General features: G+C 59.8%; 2 protein-coding genes across 3 annotated transcripts in view; both read left to right on the forward strand.

Annotated features, from left to right (window-relative positions):
- Positions 1-296: 296 nt before the first annotated feature.
- DBF4 (DBF4-CDC7 kinase regulatory subunit) lies at positions 297-14,068 on the forward strand. 2 transcript variants are annotated; one of them, XM_064167043.1, is made up of 12 exons: positions 297-514; positions 4,025-4,197; positions 5,965-6,159; positions 7,420-7,470; positions 8,365-8,434; positions 8,546-8,622; positions 9,301-9,331; positions 9,693-9,735; positions 10,356-10,472; positions 11,099-11,213; positions 12,138-12,262; positions 13,028-14,068. In XM_064167043.1, the coding sequence occupies exons 1-12, from the start codon at positions 469-471 to the stop codon at positions 14,022-14,024; spliced, it is 2,040 nt and encodes a 679-aa protein (XP_064023113.1). In that variant the 5' UTR covers positions 297-468; the 3' UTR covers positions 14,025-14,068. The 2 variants fall into 2 exon arrangements, with proteins under 2 accessions (XP_064023113.1, XP_064023114.1); XM_064167044.1 differs by having other exon boundaries at positions 4,028-4,197.
- Positions 14,069-16,057: 1,989 nt separating this feature from the next.
- ADAM22 (ADAM metallopeptidase domain 22) overlaps positions 16,058-24,210 on the forward strand; it is a 55,095-nt gene continuing 46,942 nt past the window's right edge. The window contains 2 exon segments of the mRNA XM_064167159.1: positions 16,058-16,327; positions 16,460-16,623. Of these exon segments, the coding sequence (XP_064023229.1) occupies positions 16,270-16,327; positions 16,460-16,623 (222 nt within the window). The 5' untranslated portion in view covers positions 16,058-16,269.

The following is a 24,210-nucleotide window of genomic DNA, read 5'->3' on the forward strand; positions in this document are numbered from 1 at the left end:
GCACTGGGACAGGCTGCCCAGAGCAGCTGTGGAGGCTCCCAGCCTGGCAGTGCTGAGCGCCTGGGAGGAGCTCCTGCCTGTGCCCGGTGCCGGGCTCAGACACCCGCCCTGGCTTGCCACCGACCGGCCCCGGCCCTCGAGGTGCGGCCGGGCCGCCGCCGGCCCCGCTCCCGCCGCTGGGCCTCTTTCCCTCGCCCGGGCCGGAGGTGCTCGCTGCGGCCCCAGCGCTGCTCTCCGGCAGGGGCGGAGCGAGGCCGTGCGCGGCGGGAAGGGCTGGTGAGGGCAGAGTGCGGCGCTGCCTGCCGGGGGCGTACCGAGCCGCGGCGGGAACGGAGGGCACGGCGCTGCCTGCCCCGGGACGGCTCCGAGCCGGGCGGGAAGGGCCGGAGAAGGCAGAGCCGCCGGGGGCTGTGGGTGCGGCGGGAGCCGAGCGGCCGCGGGCGGCGGACGATGTGAGCCGGCGGGAAGATGAAGCCCAGCGCCGCGGAGGCCGCCGACAGAGCAGCGCGTCCCCGTAAGCGTCCCCTGGAGGAGCTGCCGCGGCCCGGGGAGGGCTTGGGGCTGAGGGGGAAGGTCTGGGCCCCTTCCGCCGCGGCCCGGGGCCGCCTTCCTGCCTGCCCGGCCGAGGAGCGGGGCCTGGAGCCGGCCGCGGGAGCGCTGGTGCGGGCCGGGAGCCGAGCGGGAGCCTGTGTCTGCCGCACAGCCAGCTCGGGGGCTCGGCTGCCGCCGGCCGGGCCCCGGCCCCGGGAAGGGCTCGGCACGGGCAGGGCTCGGCGCTGTCAGCAGCACGCGTGGAGGGCGCTGGGGCCGGGGTTAGCACATTGCCCTGCGGGAGAGACGCTTCCCTCCTGCAGCGCTGCCAGCTCGCCCCGGGCTGGAAGCCGTGCCGAAGGAGCTTGCTTTCCAGTCTTGATGCCCGCAGTTGGCTGTTAGCGCTTGAGCTGGCATGCCACGGGAGATGCCACGGGAGATGCCACAGCGTAGCCGTGCTGGCTGTGGCACCACGTTGCAGCCCTGGTCCCCCCTGCAGCTCTGCTTGCACACAGCTCCTCACCCGCCTTTGCTCTGCAGATGCAGATCCGCGCTGCCCTCAGCCTCTCCGGCTTCTCCCCCCTGGCTGTTCTGTCTGTGCCTTGCTCAGAGCTGCCTGCGCCTCGCTCACGTTTGCGCCCACGGAATCCTGCGCCAGAGGTGCTTCTGCCCCCTCTGCCATCGCCGCGTTTCAGAGGGGAGCAGCAGCCGAGAGGCTGCTCGGTGCTGGCCTTTGTCTGCTCAGAGGCCTGCTGGCTCCCCGGGAGCCGCTGCAGGAGAGTCGGTCAGGGGGGAAGGGGAAGGCAAAGCTAAGCGTGGCTGCTTCTGCCGCGGGCACTGCCTGGAAGTGGACTCCTGTGGCCCACAGAAGATAACATTTCTTTCGCCTCTAGTGTCCAGCCGTGTCTAGGGGGATTTGATGAGTTGCAGGTCAGTTCTGTGTGTTTAGGACCTCTTCCTGAGGGCACAGAGTCAGCTCAGCCAGTTTGCTGCTGACACCAAGCTGGGAGGCTTGGCTGAGACAGCTGCAGGCTGTGCTGCCATCCAGAGAGCCCTGGGCACAGAGCTGGGCACAGAAGAACCAAATGAGGTTCACAAGAACAAGTGCAAAGTCCTGCCCCTGGGGAGCAATAATAAACTGCAGCAGTCCAGGCTGGGAGGTGACTGCTGGAGAGCAGCCCCAGGGAGAGGGAGCTGGGAGTGCTGGGGGAGAGCATCCCTGGCACAGCAATGTGCCCCGGGGGCCAAGAGGGCAATGAGGTCCTGGGGGGCATTAAGCAGAGTGTGTCCAGCAGATCCAGGGAGGTTCTCCTGCCCCTCTGCTCTGCCCTGCTGAGACCTCATCTTGATACTGCCTTCAGTTCTGGGCTCCCCAGTTTAAGAGGGACAGGAACTGCTGGAGAGGGCCCAGCAATGGGCTGTGAGGATGATGAGGGGACTGGAGCACTGCCTGGTGAGGAGAGGCTGAGGGCCCTGGGGCTGCGTAGTCTGGAGAGAAGAAGACTGAGAGGGGATTGAATCAATGTCTCTAACTGTCTGAGGGCTGGGGTCAGGAGGGGGGGACAGGCTCTGCTCACTGCTCCCTGGGTTAACACAAGGAGCAGTGGATGGAAGCTGCAGCACAGGAGGTTCCAGCTCAGCACAAGGGACAACTTCTTGACTGTAGGGTCCCAGAGCCCTGGCACAGGCTGCCCAGAGAGGCTGTGGAGTCTCCTTCTCTGGAGCCTTTCCAGGCCTGTCTAGATGTGTTCCTGTGTGCCCTGAGCTAGACTGGATGGTCCTGCTCTGGCAGGGAGTTGGACTCGATGAGCTCTTTGGGTCTCTTCCAACTCCTGACATCTGTGAGCCTGGGATCCTTGCAGCCTCCCCTAGAAATTCACCCTTGTGTCCACCACACTCTTGGGCAGCAAGCTACACAGGGATGCCCAGAGAGAAACAGATCCCGGTTTTGTTTGGTGCCTCCTGGTTCTGCTGGAGTAGGCTGCTTGGCCATTTTCAGTGTGCTCCTCTTTATTTTGCAGACCTCTGCTCGTTTTCCCTAGGCTCATTGGCTTTGCAGGCTGATAAACTCTTAACCTGCAAGGTCGTTCTTCATGCCTCTGCTCATTCCTGCTGCTCTCTGGCAGGCTGTGTTTAAGGTGTGACAGAGTGCTGCATGTTTGGGGTGGGATGATAAAATCACTGGGTTTATTTTCAAGCCCTTAACAATTCCCTTCTGTTTTTCTGCCTGCCAACCAGCACTGAGCTGATCCCTCTTGCGGGCAGCTCTACCACAGCCCAGGATTTCTCTGGAGGTCTGAGGCTTCTGGGGTTCATTTGCTGGTTTAAGTGTCTAGCATGAGATGTTTGCCTGTGTGGAGAGCTCTGTGTGCAGCATCAGAACACTTTCATCAGCACAGTTCAGTTTCATTCTTAGCCTTAGAGTCAGATTCCCTGGTGCAGGAGTGGTTGTGACCTTCAGGCTTAGTTTTCCTGCAGCTCCAATGGGTGCTCAAAATTCAGATAAATAGGAGGATCTGGGTCCTGTGATTCTTGGTATTTCAGGTACTTTTGAGTGTTCTGCTGTTGTCACCGGTTTTGTCTCAGAGGAATAAGAGGTGGCCCTAAGAGGGCGTTGTGGTTGTCAGTGACTGCAAGCAGAGCATGTCCTGTGGGGCACAGATAGCAGACAGGCGCCGAGCTGGGTGGAGAAACTGACGTCGTTGTGTGACAGCAGAAAGGAGAAGCCCCAATGTAGGATGTGGTATTGACTCTTTGGGGTCACATCTGGTCTTGTTAATGCCTTGGATTTGACATACTGAACATCCTGGGCTTCAGCCCCTGCAGCAGGCGCTGGGAGGGGATGCTGCTCCTGTGCTCCATTCTGCTGAGACCCCCCTGCAGTGCTGGGGCCAGCTCCAACACAAGCAGGACATGGACCTGTAGGAGCAGGGCCAGAGGAGGCCACCAAGGTGAGCAGAGGCTGGAGAGCCTCTGCTGTGGGCACAGGCTGGGAGAGTTGGGGCTGTGCAACCTGGAGGAGAGAAGGCTGCAGGGAGAGCTCAGAGCAGCCTGCCAGGACCTGGGGGGGGCTGCAGGAGAGCTGGGCAGGGACTTTTGGCAGAGGCCTGGAGTGACAGGAGGGAGGATGGCTTCAGACTGGCAGCAGCTGGCCTGAGATGGCACATGAGGACACAGTTCTTGCCCATGAGGCACTGGCACAGGTTGCCCAGAGCAGTTGTGGAGGCTCCAGTCCTGGCACTGTGCAGGTTGGATGAGGCCTTGAGCAACCTGATCTAGTGGGAGGTGTCCATGCCCATGGCAGGGGCTTGGAACTGGATGGTCTTGAAGGTCCCTTCCAACCCAGCCCAGGCTGTGGCTATGTTTTCTAAGCCCTGTTTGGAAGGGCTTGGCATGGAAGTTTGCCTTCTGCATCTCCACAGCGAGGAGCTTTCCGTTCTGAATAGGAAAACCCAGCCCTGGGCCTGTTTGAAGTCACTTCTGTCTTTTGCAGCAGATGGAATGCAAGGAAAAGCAGAAAGGACAAAGTCTGCTCTGAAGAGTGTGAGAAGAGACACAGGGAAAGCAGAGAAGCTGAAGCCCCTCACTGGGAAGGTTTTTTACCTGGATATTCCTTCCCGTGTCATCTCTGAGAAGATAGGCAAGGACCTGAGAGAGCTGGGAGGGGTAAGTGCCTGAGCAGAGAGGTGTAGGAGTGGAAGGAAGCCCACATGTGGGGAATGTCTTCTCCATCTCCTTCCTGCCTGCTTCTCAGCCTGCTTTCTGTTTCACACTTGGTGGCTTTTGCTTGTTGTGGTGTTTGATAGGAACAGCTATTAGCAAATGATTTTATGAGGGTTTTTGGTGGCTCAAAGCTGCTTTGCCAGTTGTAAGCAAAGTTTGTTTTCAGCTGATCATCCCTTTCCTTATCCAGGTTCCCTAAGTTTCAGTCTTTGAGGTGATTTTTCCCTGCTGCCTTTGAGTGCAGTGATACTTTGACATCTTCTAGCCAAAGCTGTCCTGCTGAACCTTGAACAAAGAAGTGTTTGGCCTCTGCTTCATGAAAATCAGGAACTCCATGAGGCACTTCCTGCCCAGAACACACCAAGGAGTGCTTGGAAAGGCCCTTTTTCACTCAGGCATTTTCTAAATGTCTTAATGCTTTGGTGTTTATTCTGCTGATTCTTCCATGTGAAAGCAGAGAGGCACTTTGGTGCCAGCAGACCCAGGAGGTCACAGGAGCATGAGCAGTGCTGTGGCCTAGTCCCACTGAAAGATGAACTTTTGATGTAGTGAAGCCTTGTGTGGGGTCCAGCAGCTGGGGAAGGGCACCCCCATGGGTCAGCTGAGTCCAACCATCCTCTGACTCTGCCAAGGCTGGGGCCAAGCCATGGCCCTCAGCACCACAGCTCTGCCTCTGGGAAACACCTGCAGGGGTGGGCATTCAGCCACCTCCCTGGGCAGCCTGTGCCAGGCTCTGAGAACCCTTTCAGTTGCAAAGCTCTGGGGAAAAGGACCTGGGAGTCCTGGGGGACAGCAGAGTGACCAAGAGCCAACAGTCACCCTTGAGGCCAAGAAGGCCAAGGGCATCCTGGGCTGCTTCAAGAACGCTGACCAGCAGGGCAAGGGAGGTTCTGCCCCTCTGCTCTGCCCTGGTGAGGCCACATCTGTACTATTGTGTCCAGTTCTGGGCTCCCCAGTTCAAGAGGGATAAGGACTGGCTGGAGAGGGGACAACAAAGGGCTACAAAGCTGCTGGGGGCCATGGAACATCTCTGTAGTGGGGAGAGGCTGAGGGAATTGGGGCAGCCTGAGGGGGATCTGATCAATGCTGATCAATACTGCAAGGGTGGGGGGCAGCAGGATGGGGCCAGGCTTTGTTCAGTGGTGCCAGTGCCAGGACAAGGGGTAAGGGGCACAAAGTGGCACATCAGAAGTCCATCTGAAGATGAGGAGGAACTTCTGTCACATAAGGCTGCTGGAGGTGGTGGAGTCTCCATCTCTGGAGGCATTCCAAGCCTCCAGAGGATGTGTTGCTGTGTGACCCTCTCCAGGTGACCCTGCCCTGAGCTTGGACTCACTGTAAACTGATTTTCAGTTGACTTCTTTTGTTGTTTCCCAAATTCCTCTAGTTAGAAAGTGTTGGAATGGTTCAAAGAATAATAATTGAGGCAAAACAAAGCTCTTTGGGCAGAGATGACAAATTGAGAGTTCAGAATTTCAGTGAGATGAACTCAGTGCTGCTAAACACTGGTAGCAAATGCTGCTATGTGGTGTGGTGCTAGGTGCTCCTACAGCTCAGCTGCAGTTTCCATCCAGAGCAGGAGAAATTAGAGGTCTCTTTAATTGAGTGCTTTTGAACTTGGTCATTCCTAAAGCGTGAAGTGCACAGTGTGAAGCTGAGTTGCTCACTCCTGTCCCGACATCATCATTTGCTTTCTGTCTTTCTCTGTAGAGAGTGGAAGGTTTCCTTAGTAAAGACATCAGCTATCTGGTGTCTAACAAGAAGGAGGCCAAATTTGCAGCCAGCCTTGCTCAGATTTCTCCTGTCCCCAGCCCAGAGTCTGCACACCATGGAGGGAACAGCTCCCCTCACCCCAGCACCTGCAGAGAGCGACAGGAGGGGACCTCCTTCAAGGTGGTGGACACAGTAAGTGGCTGGGGAGTGGTGCTGCAAGGGGGGCACAGCTCATGGGACCTGCACCTGCAGTTCTGCTGCTGTCTGCTTTCCTCTGCTCTCGCCCGAGGCAGGGCTCTTGCTGGTGGGTTTGTAACAGGTCAAGCACGAAGCTAGGCCAGGCTGGGCTGGCAGTCCTGGCTAACTGGGTGGGCTCTAAGGTCTCTTCCAACCCAAACCATTCTGTGGGCCTGGTTGAAGTGACCTTCAGGCTCGTTGTATTGCTCTGATTGAAGCTTCCCAGAGACTCAGGACCCAACAGAACAATACAGTAGCAGAATGCCTTCCCCTCCCCCCTTTGGAAAGAAAGGAATTAGCTGTAGAGAGTGAAAAGGGGCAAAGCACCCAGGCAAGAGTCTGGCTTCCATTTGGGCGTTTAAAGAAAAGCTTTAACAATAAGGAAAAGGTAATTAAGGTAAGGGAGCTACAGAAAGGAACAGAGAAACCAGATACAGAAGTATCTACAAGCACAGTGATGGCAGTGCATAGAGGTGGATTCGGAGGGATGGTCCCACGGGCAGAACAGGAGCAGCAGGAGCAAGGGTGGTGCGGGCAGGGAGGGAGGGCAGAAAGAAACAGCAGGATCCTCTCTACAGAGGGTGTAGACACCAAGTGGGAGTGGGCTAACCACTACACCTGGGCTCAGGGTCAGACCATCCCCAGGGAGGAGTCAGGAAGACCCGGGGTCAGGTTCATACTACCCCCAGGAGCATTAACCCTTTACACTCATCCAGCCCCAACCCCTGCCATGGGCAGGGACACCTCCCACAGCACAGCTTGCTCCAGGCCTCATCCGGCCTGGCCTGCAACACCTCCAGGAAGGGGATAGCCACAGCCTCCCTGGGCAGCCCGTGCCAGTGTCTGCCCAGCCTCACTGGCCATGAGGAAGCAATTCCTGCCCAGGAGGGTGGTGAGGCACTGGCACGGAGCAGCTGTGGAGGCTCCCATGCTGGCAGTGCTGAAAGGCAGTTTGGCTGGGACGCTGAGCAGGCTGGACTGGCAGGAGGTGTCTGAAAGGGGACTACCTGTTGGGACTGGGGCTTTGGCTTTCCCCCCAGCCTCTATTGACCCTCACCTTGGGGGGAGGGTGCAGATTACTGAACACCAGCAGTGCAGGAACCCAGAGGAGGCTCCTAGCTAAAACGTGGACTGGTTAGCAGCAGTGTCCACTCCTGCCTGCTGGAGTTTGAAATGAGCTCTGACTGTCTCAAACTGTGTTCTGTTGTCACCCAGGTGCACATGAGCAGAGGCAAGTCCCTGGTTGAGAAGGCAATCAAAGAGCAGGTAAGCCAAGTGGCCGTGCCTGAGAGACTGGGGCTGAGCTCTCCCAGGCAGGCAGGTTGTGGCAAGGCTGCTCCTAGTGGCCCTCCTGGAATGCTTTGGCAGAAGTCAGGGCTTCTCCTAAGTAAAACTGTCAGGTCTTGGTTCCTGAATGCTTCCTGAGGAATTCCAACTCCAGAGAGCCCTCTGCCAGTGCATCCGCAGTGCTAACAGGGCTGGGATGGGGGGGGTCATGGAGGCCTTCAGTAGCTGTCTGTGCTCTGGATTCTGAAGGGCTCACCTTCTTTTGGAGGTGGGCCTTGAGCAGGGGAAGAGAGGAGGAAACTGGTCCCTGGCAGGAGGCTGAGGCTGGGCTCTGCTCCCTAGGGACAAGTGACAGGAGGAGAGGAAATAGCCTCAGGTTGCCCTAGGGGAGGGTTAGGTTGGACATGAGAGGAAACTTCTGGACTGAAAGGGCTCTCAGAGCCTGGCACAGGCTGCCCAGGCAGGTGGCTGAATGCCCACCCCTGCAGGTGTTTCCCAGGGGAAGAGCTGTGGTGCTGAGGGCCATGGCTCAGTCCCAGCCCTGCCAGTCAGAGCATGGCTGGGCTGGGTGAGCTCAGAGGGGGCTTTGCCAGCCCAGATGCTTGTGTAATTCAGCAAAGTTAACTTCACTGCCTTCAGAGCTCAGTCACTATGAAATGTGCCATTAGAGAGCAGTTTGGGCTGTATGAAAGGTTAGAGACCTTTTGATGGGGACAGGGAGGTGGAGAACCCAGATAATGTAAGCAAGTCTTTGGCAAGAGGCAGAGCATCTGCTTTGATCTCAGCTTTCCTCTCACCTGTTGTGATGGCTCTGATGATTTACATCATGACCATTTGTTGCTTTGAGTTATTCATGTGCTGCATTGCTTGCAGGACCTAATCCCCTCTGGCAGCATCCTGTCCAGTGCTCTCAGCTGGGGAGTGAAGATTCTTCATCTTGATGGTAAGTGTTTGTGTTCAGCAAAGCTTCACTTCAGCTTTCACCATGCTGACTTCAGCCCAGAGACACCCCCAGAAGTAAAGCCCCTGGCCTCACTCTCTCTTTTTTTGCCAGATGTGAAGAGCTACATTGAACAGAAGAAGAAGGAGCTCTACCTCCTCAGGAGGCCAGGCAGTGCTTCCAAAGATGTGGTGAGTGGCTCTTTGCAGCTCTGGCAATGCCACTGTGCTGGCAGAGCCCCAGTAACCCAGGGCCATGGGATTGCTGTGGTTGGAAAAGGCCTCTGAGATCATCCAGTCCAACCATCCACCAGCCTGTGGGGCTCACAGCCTTTCTTGTCAGCCAGCCTTGCTCCTGCTGACTTTGCCACAGCCTGCTTTAGTTTGTGAGTTGATTGAAGTAATCTTCGTGCTACTGTGCAGAGCCTTGCTCTGGCAAAGGATGTCTCAGGATCAGAAGTCCTGAGCTGTCTGGAGTGTCACAGAATCGCAGCGTGGCTTGGGTTGGAAGAGACCATGGGCAGGGACATCTTCCACCAGCCCAGCTTGCTCCAGGCCACAGCCAACCTGCCTTTGTACACTGCCAGGCTGGGAGCCTCCACAGCTCTCTGGGAAACCTGTCCCAGTGCCTCACCACCCCCATGAGCAGTAATTGCTTCCTCATGGCTCATCTCAGTCCAGCTGCTACCAGGCTGAAGCCATCCCCTCTCATCCTGTCACTGCAGGCCTTTGTCACAGTCCCTCCCTAGCTCTCCCGGAGGCCTCTTTCAAATCCTGGCAGGCTGCTCTGAGGTCCCTCTCCCTCTCTCTCCTCATCACTCCTATTCACAGTAGGGTTTTTACCTTCTCTCTCCTTTTTACCGTCCACAGGTAAAACAAGTTCCTGCTCCCAAGTCCAAAAGTGAGTATTGCAGAGCTCCCACAGCCTTGGCTTCTGCCTTAGCTTCCCAAGGCTTCAAACCAGACTGCAGCACTCAGTTGAACACTTCCAGCCCAGACTGGTTTGGCTTGGAAGGGACTTTCAAGATCATCTAGTTCCAACCCCTTGCCTTGGGGGGTTCATTCCATTATTTTATAGGAATTCTTTTCTTCAATGTAAATATTTAATTCCAAAATAATTTGCTTATTTGTGCACCTACTGGGCCAGGGAAGGATAAAGAAAAATGCTTGCCTGCCCCTGAGCTTGCCCCTGAGCTTGCCCCTGCACCTGCCCCTGAGCCTGCCCCTTGCCTCTCACCTTGTCTTTTCTGCCCCTGGAGCAGGCAGGCTGAAGAATCCCTTTGTGAAGGTGGAAGACAGGAGCCGGTGAGTGCTGTGCTGTGCATGCAGCATCCTGGGCCTCAGGCTTGAGAAGCTGACAGACACTGAGCATGCCTTGAGGAAATGCCCTTCACCTGTCCACTTGCTGCCTTCAGATGCCAGCCAGGCCTCCCCTCTGCCCTGAGCACAGGCTGAAGGAGCTGGGGGGGGTGCAGCCTGCAGAGGAGAAGGCTCCAGGGGCACCTCAGAGCTGCTGCCAGTGCCTGAGGGCATCCTGCAGGAAGGCTGCAGAGGGACTTGTGCTGAGGGGGTCTGAGCCAGGCCAAGGGGAAGGGTTTGGAGCTGAGGCAGAGCAGAGGGAGAGTGGAGCTGAGGCAGAAGTTGTTGAGTGTGAGGGTGGTGAGAGCCTGGCACAGGCTGCCCAGGGAGGCTGTGGCTGCCTCCTGCCTGGGGGTGCTGCAGGCCAGGCTGGGTGAGGCCCTGAGCAGCTGAGTGTAGCTGAGAGGTGTCCCTGGGCATGGCAGGAGGCTGGAGCAGAGGAGCTCTGAGCTCCCTCCCAACCTGAGCCATTCTGGGATTCAAAGTTTGTGAGACCCCAAACCCTGGGGAAGGTTTCAGCCCCAGCTGCGATTTGTGCTCTCAACTCCTGTGCCGCTCTGCCGCAGCCGGTACCGACCCTTCTACCTGCAGTTCCACATCTTCCCAGCGCTCAACTACTGTGTCCCAAAGCCCTGCAGCCCCTTCGAGATGGAGAAGAAGCTTCCCTCTGCTCCTAAGCAAAGGTTTGTTGCCAGCATGGCGGGGCTAGAGGAGGGGCACAGCTCTCTGAAATGCTCCTCAAGTCGTTGTTCTCTGGAGGAATTGCTCTGCTTTTGTGTGAGGTTTAACCCTAACAGCTCCTCCTCTGCTCTGCTCTAACTGGTGGTGTCTGCCTCTGTCCCCTCTTTCTGCTCTCTTTAGTCCTTGTCTTGAGCACACAGATGCACACCTCACAAAGTGTGGCCTTCTCTCACTGTGGCTCAGCATAAGATAGTTTTTTCCTTTCTGCCACTGGTTCCTTCTTTGTCCTCACCTTGGATGCCCTCCAGTAAGTACTTTGTAGGATGTGGATTCCTTCAGCCCACTTTTGCTCTTTGATGCTTTGGAGTCAGGGATAGCAGCACATCTGGACTCACCTGCATGCTTGGTGTTCACCTGCAGCCTCATTGCTCTGCCTCTCCTCCTGCAGGAAGCAGCATTTTGGGGGTGGTTGTGGTTTCTTAGCTAATGTGGAAATTTTCCCTTGGTTTTCCTAAGAATGTAAATATTTAGATGTGGAATAAAATTGTTTATTGTCAGTGAGTAAGAATGAGGTGAAAGGCAAACCAGAGCTCAGCTCCAGCCCCAGGACCTCTGTTTCTGTTATTAGAAACAAACCAAACAGTGACAAGGACTGTGGGACCCCTCTTCATCTGCCTCAGAAGGACAAGAAGAGGAGAGGATATTGTGAATGCTGTGGGAAGAAATATGAAGATCTGCACACAGTAAGTGACAGTTTGGGGCTGGAATGCAGGCATGGAAGTGGTTGGGTTGGAAAAGCCACACCTGGCTGCAGCCTCCTCTCAGGGAGCTGCAGAGAGCAATGAGCTCTGCCCTCAGCCTCCTCTGCTCCACACCAAACATCCCCAGGGCCCTCAGCTGCTCCTACCCAGCCCTGTTCTCCAGATCCTTCCCCAGCTTCTTTGCCCTTCTCTGGACCTGCTCCAGACCCTCAATGTCCTCCTTGCAGTGAGGCACCAAACCTGACTCCAGCTGTGGCCTCCCCAGTGCTGAGTGCAGGGCACAATCCTGCCCTGCTCCTGCTGCCCACACCACTGCTGATCCAGGCCAGGCTGCTGGTGTCCTTCTTGGCCACCTGGGCACCCCCTGGCTCATCTCCAGCTGCTGTCACCCAGCACCCCCTGGGCTTTCTCTGCTGGGCACTTCCAGCCACTCTGCCCCCAGCCTGCAGCCTCCATGGGGTTGTTGTGCCCCAGGTGCAGGACCCAACCCCTGGCCTTGCTGAACCTCCTCCCATTGGGCTCAGCCCATGGGTGGTGCAGCCTGGCCAGGTGCTTCTGCAGAGCCTCCCTGCCCTCCAGCAGACCAACCCTGCCACCCAGTTTAGTGCCATCTGCAGGCTGCCTGAGGTTGCCCTTAATTCCCTCATCCAGATACTAACATTTTAAGAGATTTTACCTCTTAAAAAGCAGCGAGTGAGGACTTTTTCCTTCCCCTTGTAATGCTAATTCCTGACGTTTCTGCCTTACAGCTGGAGGCAGCAGTTCCTATCCTGAGCCACTGCTGATCAGTTAATGTCATTTATCTCTTGCTCCATGGCACTCTGTGACTTCTGTCTCCTAGCTCTGCTATTTCGTTTATTTCATGCTCGGTTTGGTGTTTTTTTCCCCTTCTCCCTTTATTTCCAGCATCTTGAAAGTGAGCAGCACCAAACCTTTGCACACAGCACAGAGTACAGAATTGTGGATGAAATCATCTCCAAGTTTGTTTATCAGTTTGTGGAGTACAAGGATGATGCCAACAAACCTAAAAGGTAAGAACTTGAAAGACTTTAAAGACCCTGGAAATGAAGATATTTGGTTGGGAGATTATGCAGCTGATAAATTTGGGTTTGGTTTGTTTCTTTTTTTCTCATCCTGACATAAACCCCTGAAATTTGCAAAGCAAACTGTAGAGATTTATGTCTCCATGGGAAAAAAGAAACAAACCAAATCAGAAAGTAGGAGAGGAAGAAAAGGGAAATAAAAGTGCAGATGGGATCAGAGGGAACTGAAAGCAACTGCCAAAAAAATATATCAAGGTTGGAAAAGACCTCTGAGATCATCTTGCAGCTTGCCCAAGGAGGTCAGGAATGCTCCCAAGCCATACCCACACCTTTCTGGAACACCTCCGGGCATGGGGACTCCACCACCTCCCTGGGCAGCCTCTGCCAGTCCATGACCACTCCTGCAGCAAAGAAATTCCTCATCTCCAACCTAGACCTCTCCTGAGGCAACTTGAGGCCATTTCTTCTACTCTTGTCCCTTGTTCCCAGGGAGCAGAGCCCAGCCCCAGCTGGCTGCAGCCTCCTCTCAGGGAGCTGCAGAGAGCAGTGAGCTCTGCCCTCAGCCTCCTCCACACCAAACACCCCCAGGGCCCTCAGCTGCTCCTCCCCAGCCCTGTTCTCCGGACCCTTCCCCAGCTTCCTTGCCCTTCTCTGCACCTGCTCCAGACCCTCAATGTCCTTCTTGTGGCCTCCCCAGTGCTGAGTGCAGGGGCGGGGTCACTTCCCTGACCATCTGCAACCGTTTCCTTGCAGGACCAAGTGCAGCACAGGATATTTCCCTCCTGCCCTGGGCAGGGTGGCTCGGCCAGAGGAGCTGAAGGAAAGGCTGCAGAGGCAGCAGATGGCCTTGAGAAGTTTCTCCTGGAAGGACTCAGCAGCCTGGGGGCTCAGAGCGGCTCAGCAGCCTGCGGAGATCCAGCCCAGCTCCCTGCCAGCACCTCTCCCTCCTGCTGAGTGTGTCTGTCCAGTTCTCCACTGCCACCTGCCCCAAGCTTCTGAACTAAAAAGCAAGTTGAGAAGCAGTGAAGCAAACATCCAAGCTGGTAGTTGCTGGGCTGCAAGCTGTGCAGGGGCCATGGCACAGCCACCCACTCAGTTTGATGCCCAGGCCTGCACAGAGAGCTTGCCTCAGGCTCATCAGCTGCTCAGAAAAGCATCAGAGGAGGCACAAGGAAAGCCAAAGGACTCGCAGGGTCCTCAGCAAGAGGGCGAGAAGGACAGGAACCTGTTGCTGCCAAAGCGAAAACTGACCAGCACAGCAGCTCTGCCAGCAAAGTGCCTGAGGAAAGCAGCTGCCCAGCCTGTGCCTGGCAAGAGGCAGGGTGACCCCATAGAGAACCAGCAGCAGGGCCTGCTGCTTGAGCCTGAGGGGCCTGCTGCTGCTGCAGACAGAGACCTGGGGGAGCAGGGTGCTCAGAGCTCACCCTCTGCGAAGCTGCACAGGAAAGTGAAGGTTTGCCTGGGGAGAAACAAGAGAGAGCAGCGGAGGCAGAAGGTGGAGCTGTGCCCGGAGCAGCATCCAGAGGCTGTGTCTGCTGCTGAGGAGAGGAGAAGCTCCTGCAGCTCACCGGTGCAGGCCCTCCTGGAGCTGTTCCAGAGCAGCGAAAGGAACTCGGAGTTCGGAGGTTTCTCGGGCGCTGCTGAGAGCAGAGGTTCCGTGAGCACAGGGGATCGCTGCGGGGGGCAGAGCAGTAGCATCCCCTGGTCCTTGTTTTCCTCTTCATCCTCATCCCCCTTTGTTGGATTTTAATGCTGCTTTATTTAACAGAGTCCCAAATAAACCTGCAGGTTGGAGATGTTTCTTCCTGGAGCCTTTGCTTGCTGTGGGGCAGTGGACAGAGGGTTGGTTTGCAAGGTTCTGACCAAGGAAACCTCCGGGGCTGTTTTTCTCTCCAGGTTTGTCAGTCCCACTGGAAGCCTCCGAGTTGGGCTTGAAGCAATTGCTGGGCAGCAGCAGCAGGCGGCAGGATGGGAGCTGAGGACTGAAATGGTCGACTTGCTGCAGGCTGTGATAAATACCTGGGTGAAGGCAGCCGTGCAGTAGGCACTGCTGGGGGCTAGGCAATGTCTGCACCTTCCTCTTCCTCCTGCTGCTGACTTAGAAGAGAGTGCCCAAAACAAAAGGCTTTTGCTCTCCTCAGCATTTTTTTCCTCCCGAAATTGTCTGAGGAGCCTTTATGGTCACAAAGAAATGGGATTAGGGAGGCTAGGGGGAGCTGGCTGCTCTGACAGAGAAGTAACTGAAGATAGGCTAAACCCAGCTGGCTGGGGAGACCTGCACTCACTGCCTGCCTTGCCTTGGAAGGCGCCTTCAAGATCGTCCAGCCCCAACCCTCTGCCATGGGCAGGGACACCTCCCACCGGCACAGCTTGCTCAGGCCTCCTCCAGCCTGGCTTTGAGCACATCCAAGCTTAGATCCTCCACAGTGTCACTGCCTCACCATGCTCACGGGCTGCAATATTCTCCCATGTCTTATCTCAGTCTTCCAGTTTGATTCCATCACCCCTTGTGCCCTCAAAGTCTGCTCTCCTGGAGGCATCCTTCAAATCCTGGAAGGCTTCTCTGAGGTCACACTGAAGCCTTTACCATGCTGAGCAATCTCAGCTCTCCCAGCCTGTCCTCCAAATTGCAGCGTTTTCTTCACTGGAAGTGTTCTTAAAGGCTGGAACAGGCTCTCAAACTCTGCCAAGGCTGGGGCTAAGCCATGACCCTCAGCACCACAGCTCTGCCTCTTGGAAGCACCTCCAGGGATGGGCGTTAGGCCATCTCCCTGGGCAGCCTGTGCCAGGCTGTGCGAACCCTTTCAGTCGAGAAGTTTCTTCTCATGTCCATCCTGAACCTCCCCTAGTGCAGCTTGAGGCCCAGAGAAGTTGTGGGCAGCTCTCCAACGACCATTCCTTTGCCAGTGAGCACTGTGGAATTTCTGAGGGGCTGGGGCCAGCTCCGCTCCCTGAGCGAGCAGTCGCAGCTCTGCCCCGCTCACAGCGTGTCCTGCCGAGCACAGCCGGCACGGCCCCGGCGCCCCGGCCCCAGCGGCACGGAGGGAAGCCTGGAAAGCATCAACCACAGCGGCGAGGGCGAGGGAGGGAGAGAGGTGAAGAGAAAAGGGGCTCTGAGTAGATACCCAGCTTTGAGGGGGGCACTCTGGGGCCCCAACTCTGCCAGCCTGTCCCCGTAGCAGAGCTGCTCCATTCTCTGCTCAGCTTCTATGGACCTCCTCTGGACCCTCTCCATCAGGTCCATGTCCTTCCTGTGCTGAGGGCTCCAGAGCTGGCCCCAGCCCTGCAGGTGAGGTCTGAGCAGAGCAGAGGGGCAGGATCCCCTCTCTGCACCTCTGGCCACGCTGCTCTGGATGCAGCCCAGGCTGCCATGGCCATTCTGGGCTGCCAGTGCCCACTGCTGGCTCCTGCCCAGCTGCTCCCCCACCAGCATCCCCAAGTCCCTCGCTGCAGAGCTGCTCTCATCCCCCCCCCCAGACTGCACTGCTCTCGAGGACTGCCCTGACCCAGGTGCAGGACCTTGCACTTTGCCTCACTGAACCTGCTGAGCCTCTCCTCAGGCCTCCTCTCCAGCCTGCCCAGGTCCCTCTGCCTGGCCCCATGCCAGCTTCAGTGCTGCCGAGCACAGCACTCGGCCTGGGGTCCCTGCAGACCTGCTGGGGCTGCCTCAGCCTGGCTCTCTACCACTGATGAAGAGATTGATCCGCAGCGGTCTCTGATCCCAGGGCACTGCGGTGCCAGGGCTGCCCCTCGGGGCGGGGGCGGCCGCGGACACTGCGGCGCTGGCCCCGCGGCTGCCCCTCCGCTCCCTCCCGCCCCGGCGGTTCCCGACTACATTTCCCAGCACTGCCCTGTGCCGAGCGGGCTCTGCGGGGAGCCTCTCGCCATCATCGGCTCTGCCTCGCAGAGAGAGGGGCTCGGCGGGGCGGAGCTGGGCGGCCGCGGCCCCGCAGCCCCCTTTCGCCGGCTGCGGAGGGCGGTGAGGGGGCAGCGCCATGCGGGCTGCCGCCTGCCTGCTCTGCCTGGCGCTCTGCGCCCTGCCCGCTGCCCCAGGTGAGCGGGGCCGACCGGCGGGGACCCGCGGCTTGGGGCGGGGGTACGACGCTGCGCCCAGGGCCCCCGGCGGAGCGCAGGCCGGGAGCGGGGGGCGCAGGGCTGACGGCTGCCTGCTCTCGCCTTGCCCAGGAGGCGCCGGGCCGGCGGCAGCGCCCTTGGGGCGGCGGGGGGAGAGCCGCTTCGCCGAGCGGGAAAGCATCAGGCCGCTGCGGCTGGTCTCCGGCGAGGGCGGCGGCGGGGCGCGGAGGCCGGCGCTGAGTACGCGGGTGCGGAGCGGCGCGGCGCGGACACAGGTAGGAGCCTGCGGCGGGGGGAGAGCGGCAGGCGGCCCGGAGGCCCCGGTCCGAGCGGGGAGGGGGCGAGGGGCCCTTCCCCAAGGCGGCGCAGCGCAGCCGTGTCCCCGCCGGGGGCCGAGCCGCCCCGGCTGCTCCCGGGGGAGCCTCGGCGGTGCCGGTCCTGCCGCAGCGCTTCCCGGGCGCCTGCCAGCGGCCCCGGCGCTGCTCGGTGCTCTGACCCCCGGGGTCCGCCCGCGCCCGGGGCGAGCTGCGGCAGTTACCCGAGGGGAGGTGCGGGGCCGCTGCGGGAAGGCTGCGGCTGGCCGGGGGCTGGTGCGGAGGTGTGAGGCTGGGGGCGCTGCGGACGTGGACGTGCGGGTCAGTGGGCGCTGCTCGAAACGGGAGCTCGGCACTGCAGTGGGGCCGGTGCCGCCCCAGCGGGCACCTTCGCGGGTCTCTGTGCTGCAGACCGAGCGCCACCGCTGCCACCCAACGCCCAGCCCAGCGCTGTGCCGAGGCAGGGATGCTGAGGCGGTGCAGCTCAGGGTGAACCTCGAGGTGGGGCATGGAGAGGGAGAAAGACGCTGGGTCTGTGCTGCTGGGGGGAGAGTTGGGAGCGTGGAGGAAGACTTTGAATCTTAGGAATGGTGAACGTGTGGGCAGTGTTAGATGGAGACTGGCGATTAGGAGGAAGTTCTTGGCAGTGAGGCTGGGCAGGCACTGGCACAGGCTGCCCAGGGGGGCTGTGGATGCCTCCTGCCCGGAGGTGCTGCAGGCCAGGCTGGGTGAGGCTGGGCTGTGGGAGGTGTCCCTGCCCGTGGCAGGGGCTGCACTGGGTGAGCTTGGAGGTCCCCTCCAGGCCAGCCCTCCTCTACCTCCATGAGCTGTCTGAGGCACCATTTTGTCTCCGTGGGACGTCCCTGCTCTAGGGGCTTGCTCCCCAGGCTTGCAGTAAGACCTTGGCGTGGTGCTGCCGGGTGAGAGCTCACCCTGGGTTAGCTGACAATGGCTGTAAGCACTCGGCTGGGTGGCTGCCCAGGGGCACTGCCCCGGGGACCCTGCTGCGGCACAGGGGTTGGACTCCATCATTTCTGGGGGTCCCTTCCAGCCCCCACCACTCTCTGATTCTAAGGACACGAGTCTGTGGTTGGAGGTCTCTGCTGACACCCACCAGGAGCTGCAGGCCACTGCTGCCTCCTCTGCCAGCGCCTGCTGTCCTCTTCAGAGAGGAAAGAGATGGAGAAAATGGCCTCAGGCTGCTTCTCTGTCACCTGGCAGCCAGCATGGGTTTGGTGTGGTTAGGTAATAAACTGCACCCTCACAGCCTGCTTGTTTACTCCTTTTGGCCGGAGGAGACCTCTCAGATCACCAAGTCCAACCATTCTCTGAAATTCAATGAGGCCAAGTGTCAGGTCCTGCTCCTGGGTCGGTGCAGTCCCAAGCACAGCTCCAGGCTGGGTGGGGAATGGCTGAGAGCAGCCCTGAGGAACAGGCCCTGGGGGTCAGGGCTGATGCAAAGCTCCACAGCAGCCTGCAGGGTGAGTGCAGACCAGACACAACCCTGTGCTGGCTGCAGCAAGAGCAGTGTGGGCACAGGGCAAGGGAGGGGATTCTGCCCCTTGGCTCTGCTCTCCTCAGACCCCCCATGCAGCCCTGGGGGCAGTTCTGCAGCCCCCAGCACAAGCAGGACATGGAAGTGTTGGAGCCAGTTCAGAGGAGGCCACCAAGATGCTGAGAGGGCTGCAGCAGCTCTGCTCTGAGCACAGGCTGAGAGAGTTGGGGCTCTGCAGGCTGGAGAAGAGAAGGCTTGGAGGAGACCTTGGAGTGGCCTTGCAGGATCTGAAGTGGGCTAGAGGAGGGCTGGGGAGGGACAAGGTCTGGGAATGCCAGGAGGAGGAGGAATGGGTTTGAAGTGGCAGAGGGGAGATTGAAAGTGGATGTTAGGAAAGGGTTCTTTAGAGTGAGGGTGGTGAGACACTGGCACAGGTTGCCCAGGGAGGATCTTTGATCACATTGGGTGATTCTGTGCTCCACAGCCTCCCTGGAGGAGTCCAGGACCAGGTTGGCTGAGTTCTTGCTTGACCTGTTGTAGTGGGAGGTGTCCCTGCCTATGGCAGGGGGGTTGTAACTGGCTGAGCTTTGAGGTCCCTCCCAACGCAACCCATTCTATGCTTCCCAAGCTCTGCCCGTGGAACTCAGCTCTATGTGAAGAGTTTTCAGGCCTGGGGGCTCCATTTACCCTAAAACAGGATTCCAGAAGTTCCATAATGGGTGCTTAGCCTTAAGAAAACCCCAAGCCCATGAAGGGAAGCCCCCAACCCTGTCAGCATTGCAGGGTCCCTTGGGCACTGCCAGGTTCAGACCCTTGGTGAGATGACTGCATGGAAAGCAGCAGTGGCTGGGTCTGGGCATTCAGATCCCAGGCTGCTCTTCAGCCCAATGCTGTGCAGCTGCCCACAGCCTCCTTCAGGCTGCAGAGGAGCTGGGGTCCAGGAGTGCCATGGAGCCTGGAAGTGACTCTGTGCCACTGTGGACTCAGAAGCCCAAAGTCCTGTCAGTTCCCAGTGTCCACCATGAGGCCACTGCTGCCCTGGGTGTCTGCCTGCTGCTGTGCTGCCAGCTCAGCCCTGCTGCCCGGGCAGAGCTGCCAGCTGGGGCTGTTTGTGCAGCAGACACTCCCGGAGTGCCCAGCAGGAGCTCACAAACTCCTTCCTGAGCTCTCAGCCCAGCAAACCAAACAGTGCAGGTTGCTAGAGGAGAGCTTCACCAAGCTCTGGAGCAGCCCCCCCTGAACTCTGCCAGCCCTCAGCTCCAGCCCCTGCTGCCTCCCAGCTCCCACTCAGCGCTGCCCTGCTCTGGCTCAGCTCCACTTCAGCCTCTGCTGGGGCACAGAGGCCAGGCCAGGCTCCTGCCCTGCCCTCGCTGACCATCTTCACCTCCCTTTCTGCAGCCCCAGCCTGGGGCTTGTCTCGCTCTTGTCCAGCTCCTGCCCTCTCTGCAGCTGCAGCTTTCATCCAGGAATTAGAGGAATCTGATCCGATTTGAGGCAGCTCCTTCTGCCCAGCTCATCTCTGCCTGCTTTGATCTGTCTCCAGTTCTCAGCACAATTACACTGCTCGACACTAATTCCGCAGCTCCTCAGCCTCCCCCTGCCTGTGCCAGCCCGGAGAGGCAGCCCTGCTGCTCTGGGCACTGCTGCTGCTCCTGCAGGCGCCAGCTTCAGCCTCCTCCAGGAGCCTCCTCCCCAGACTACTTCACAAGGCCATGAGCTTTGAGTGGAAATCTCTGTCCCAGAGCAGATTTTTCTACCCCCACCCACAGACCTCCAAAGACTGCCAGCAGTGGGCAGAGCAGGCCATGGGCTGGGGCACGTGGAGTCAGAGTGGTTTGGGTTGGAAGTGACCTCAAAGCTCATCCAGCCCCAACCCCTGCCATGGGCAGGGACACCTCCCACCAGCACAGCTTGCTCAGGGCCTCATCCAGCCTGGCCTCGAACACCTCCAGTCTTGGAGCCTCCACAGCTGCTCTGGGCAACCTGTGCCAGTGCCTCCTCACCCCCATAGGCAGGAATTGCTTCCTCATGGCTCATCTTCATCCAGATCCTTCCAGTCTGAAGCCATCCCACCTACTCCTGCCACTCCAGGACTTTGTCCCAAGTCCCTGCCCAGCTCTCCTGCAGCCCCTTCCAATCCTGGCAGGCTGCTCTGAGGTGTCCCTGCAGCCTTCTCTCCTCCAGGCTGCACAGCCCCAACTCTCCCAGCCTGTGCCCACGGCAGAGCTGCTCCAGCACTGCTGATGTTCATGACCTCCTCTGGCCCTGCTGTCACAGCCCCATGTGCCTGTGCTGGGGGCTCCAGAGCAGGGCACAGGGCTGCAGGGGGGCCCATGGGGTGCACACTGTTTGCAGTCCCCAAGGGCCCACTGATTTGCAGCTAAGGATTCATTTGCCCTCCACAGTCTGTGCCACTTCCGAGCTGTTTGTGACCAAATGGCACAATTCCACCTTCGGATTTGGGAGAGGGCTCCTGGATGTCCAAATCAGCTTCTTATTGATGGTACTTGGCTCAGAGAGGCTCTGCTCTGTCATGCTGCACTCGTGGAGCTCTGCCTGCACTTGAAGTCACTTGTGTGAGCTCCAGCAAGGCCAGGGGCTGGGTCCTGCACCTGGGGCACAACAGCCCCATGGAGGCTGCAGGCTGGGGGCAGAGTGGCTGGGAAGTGCCCAGCAGAGAAAGCCCTGGGGGTGCTGGGTGACAGCAGCTGGAGATGAGCCAGGGGGTGCCCATGTGGCCAAGAAGGACACCAGCAGCCTGGCCTGGATCAGCAGTGGTGTGGGCAGCAGGAGCAGGGCAGGATTGTGCCCTGCACTCAGCACTGGGGAGGCCACAGCTGGAGTGCTGGGGTCAGGTTTGGTGCCTCACTGCAAGGAGGACATTGAGGGTCTGGAAGAAGAGGCTGGGGAGGAGCAGCTGAGGGCCCTGGGGGTGTTTGGTGTGGAGCAGAGGAGGCTGAGGGCAGAGCTCACTGCTCTCTGCAGCTCCCTGAGAGGAGGCTGCAGCCAGCTGGGCTTGGGCTCTGTTCCCTGGGAACAAGTGATGGGAGGAGAGGAAATGGCCTCAGGTCGTGCCAGGGCAGGGTTAGTTTGGAGATGAGAAATGATTTCTTTGCTGCCAGAGTGCTCAGGGACTGGCAGGGGCTGCTCAGGTGGTGGAGTCCCCATGCCTGGAGATGTTCCAGAAAGCTGTGGCCATGGCACTTGGGGGCAGAGTTTGGTGCCCATGGTGGGGCTGGGTTGATGCAGTCATCATCTGCAGCCTTCCTCTAAGATCTGGATGATCTCAGAGGGCTTTTCCAACCCAAACCATTCCCTGGTTCCGTGCCCTGCCTTAGATGCTCAGGTGGTGCCTGCCCTTTGCTCCGGGGCTCTCTGCCTCCTCAGCCTCTCTCTGTAGCCTCCCAGCAGGCTGTCCCCATGCCCTGCAGCTTCTTCTGAAGCTCTCTTTGAAACGTTCTGGCTTTCAGCTCTGATGCTGTCAGCTCCTGTAGCTCTTACAAGTCCTCCTCCTGGGTAGCTCAAACAATTAGGAAGGTTTTTTTTATGCTAGAAATGAGTTGTGACTGTCCAGGGAGGGCTGGCAGAGCAGCTCTGAGCTTTGGGGCTGCTGGGTGATGCCTGCACAGGGAAGTGCCACCAGAAGCTGCCCAATTAAAACAATTTCTTTGCTGTCTCTTAATCAAGTGGCTGCTGTCTGCTGGAGAAACCTGGGCACAGCTTCTGAGAAGCCTGTCACAGACCCAGGGGACAGGAGGCTGCGAGGGGCTGAGCTGGAAAGAGCAGCAACGAGGTGTGCTGCTGGGGCTTCTCTCCTCCCTTCCTGCCCTGCTCTCCTGCCTCCCTCCTGCTTCCCTTCCTGCCCTGCTCTCCTGCCTCCCTCCTGCTTCCCTTCCTGCCCTGCTCTCCTGCCTGCCTTCTTCCTCTCCATCTCCCCCATCATGGCAGCTCTGCTGGGCCATTGTCCTTCTGCTACTCCAGGTCCCCCATCATGGCAGCTCTGCTGGGCCATTGTCCTTCTGCTACTCCAGGTCCCTCTTGCAGCCCTCTCCCAGCTCGTCTGCCGGCTCTGCCCGCTGCTGAGCCCTGCCACCCTGCCAGACGCTGCTGAGGGTCAGCCAACCTGGGCAGACCTCCAGGCGCTCTCCCAGGCGCGGCTCCTCCCGGCCGGCCCTGGCTCGGAGCTCTTCCCTGTCCCTTCAGCCCTGCTCAGCGCCGTGGTCCTTCCGCGCCCTGTGGCTGCCTCCCCCCGGCTCTCTGTCCCTCCTCGTCCTTGGCTGCCGCCGAGCCGGAGGTGCTTCTCCTCTGGCACTCTGCCCTTGTGCTGCAGGGGAAGCAGCCCCGCAGGCTGTTAGCAGCCCCGCAGGCTCTGGGCAGCCCCGCAGGCTGTTAGCAGCCCCGCAGGCTCTGGGCAGCCCCGCAGGCTCTGGGCAGCCCCGCAGGCTCTGGGCAGCCCCGCAGGCTGTTAGCAGCCCCGCAGGCTCTGGGCAGCCCCGCAGGCTCTGGGCAGCCCCGCAGGCTGTTAGCAGCCCCGCAGGCTGTTAGCAGCCCCGCAGGCTCTGGCAGCCCCGCAGGCTCTGGCAGCCCCGCAGGCTCTGAGCAGCCCCGCAGGCTGTTAGCAGCCCCGCAGGCTCTGAGCAGCCCCGCAGGCTGTTAGCAGCCCCGCAGGCTCTGGCAGCCCCGCAGGCTCTGGCAGCCCCGCAGGCTCTGAGCAGCCCCGCAGGCTGTTAGCAGCCCCGCAGGCTGTTAGCAGCCCCGCAGGCTCTGGGCAGCCCCGCAGGCTCTGGCAGCCCCGCAGGCTGTTAGCAGCCCCGCAGGCTCTGGGCAGCCCCGCAGGCTCTGGCAGCCCCGCAGGCTGTTAGCAGCCCCGCAGGCTCTGGGCAGCCCCGCAGGCTCTGGCAGCCCCGCAGGCTCTGGGCAGCCCCGCAGGCTCTGGGCAGCCCCGCAGGCTGTTAGCAGCCCCGCAGGCTCTGTGCAGCCCCGCAGGCTCTGGGCAGCCCCGCAGGCTCTGGCAGCCCCGCAGGCTCTGGCAGCCCCGCAGGCTGTTAGCAGCCCCGCAGGCTCTGGCAGCCCCGCAGGCTCTGGGCAGCCCCGCAGGCTGTTAGCAGCCCCGCAGGCTGTTAGCAGCCCCGCAGGCTCTGAGCAGCCCCGCAGGCTCTGGGCAGCCCCGCAGGCTCTGGCAGCCCCGCAGGCTCTGGCAGCCCCGCAGGCTGTTAGCAGCCCCGCAGGCTCTGGCAGCCCCGCAGGCTCTGGGCAGCCCCGCAGGCTCTGGGCAGCCCCGCAGGCTGTTAGCAGCCCCGCAGGCTGTTAGCAGCCCCGCAGGCTGTTAGCAGCCCCGCAGGCTCTGGCAGCCCCGCAGGCTGTTAGCAGCCCCGCAGGCTCTGGGCATCCCCGCAGGCTCTGGCAGCCCCGCAGGCTCTGGCAGCCCCGCAGGCTCTGGCAGCCCCGCAGGCTCTGGCAGCCCCGCAGGCTGTTAGCAGCCCCGCAGGCTCTGGCAGCCCCGCAGGCTCTGGCAGCCCCGCAGGCTCCGGCAGCCCCGCAGGCTCTGGGCAGCCCCGCAGGCTCTGGGCAGCCCCGCAGGCTCCGGCAGCCCCGCAGGCTGTTAGCAGCCCCGCAGGCTCTGGCAGCCCCGCAGGCTCCGGCAGCCCCGCAGGCTCCGGCAGCCCCGCAGGCTCTGGGCAGCCCCGCAGGCTCCGGCAGCCCCGCAGGCTGTTAGCAGCCCTGCAGGCTCTGGCAGCCCGGGCCCACATCTGTGCCTGGAGCCCAGGTCGCCCTGGGTGCGAAGGGCGAAGTCCAGCCCTGGGAGGAGGTGCAGCTCCTGGGCACGGGGCTGCGCTCGCTGCACTGCAGACCTTGCCGTGGCATCTGCTGGGCTGTACCAGGAGGAGAAGCAGTTCTGGAGTGCAGAGGCTGAGCTGCAGTTCAGAGCTGCTCTCTGGGCAGCTGTGTATTGGCAGGGGGCTGGAACTGGCTGGCCCTGGAGGTCCCTTCCAACCCAGCCCATTCCGAGGGTCTGTGACTGCTCTGCATTGTCTCCTCTCTTGACTCTCTTG

This window comes from Pogoniulus pusillus, chromosome 28 (assembly GCF_015220805.1).
Source record: "Pogoniulus pusillus isolate bPogPus1 chromosome 28, bPogPus1.pri, whole genome shotgun sequence".
Taxonomy (NCBI): domain Eukaryota; kingdom Metazoa; phylum Chordata; class Aves; order Piciformes; family Lybiidae; genus Pogoniulus; species Pogoniulus pusillus.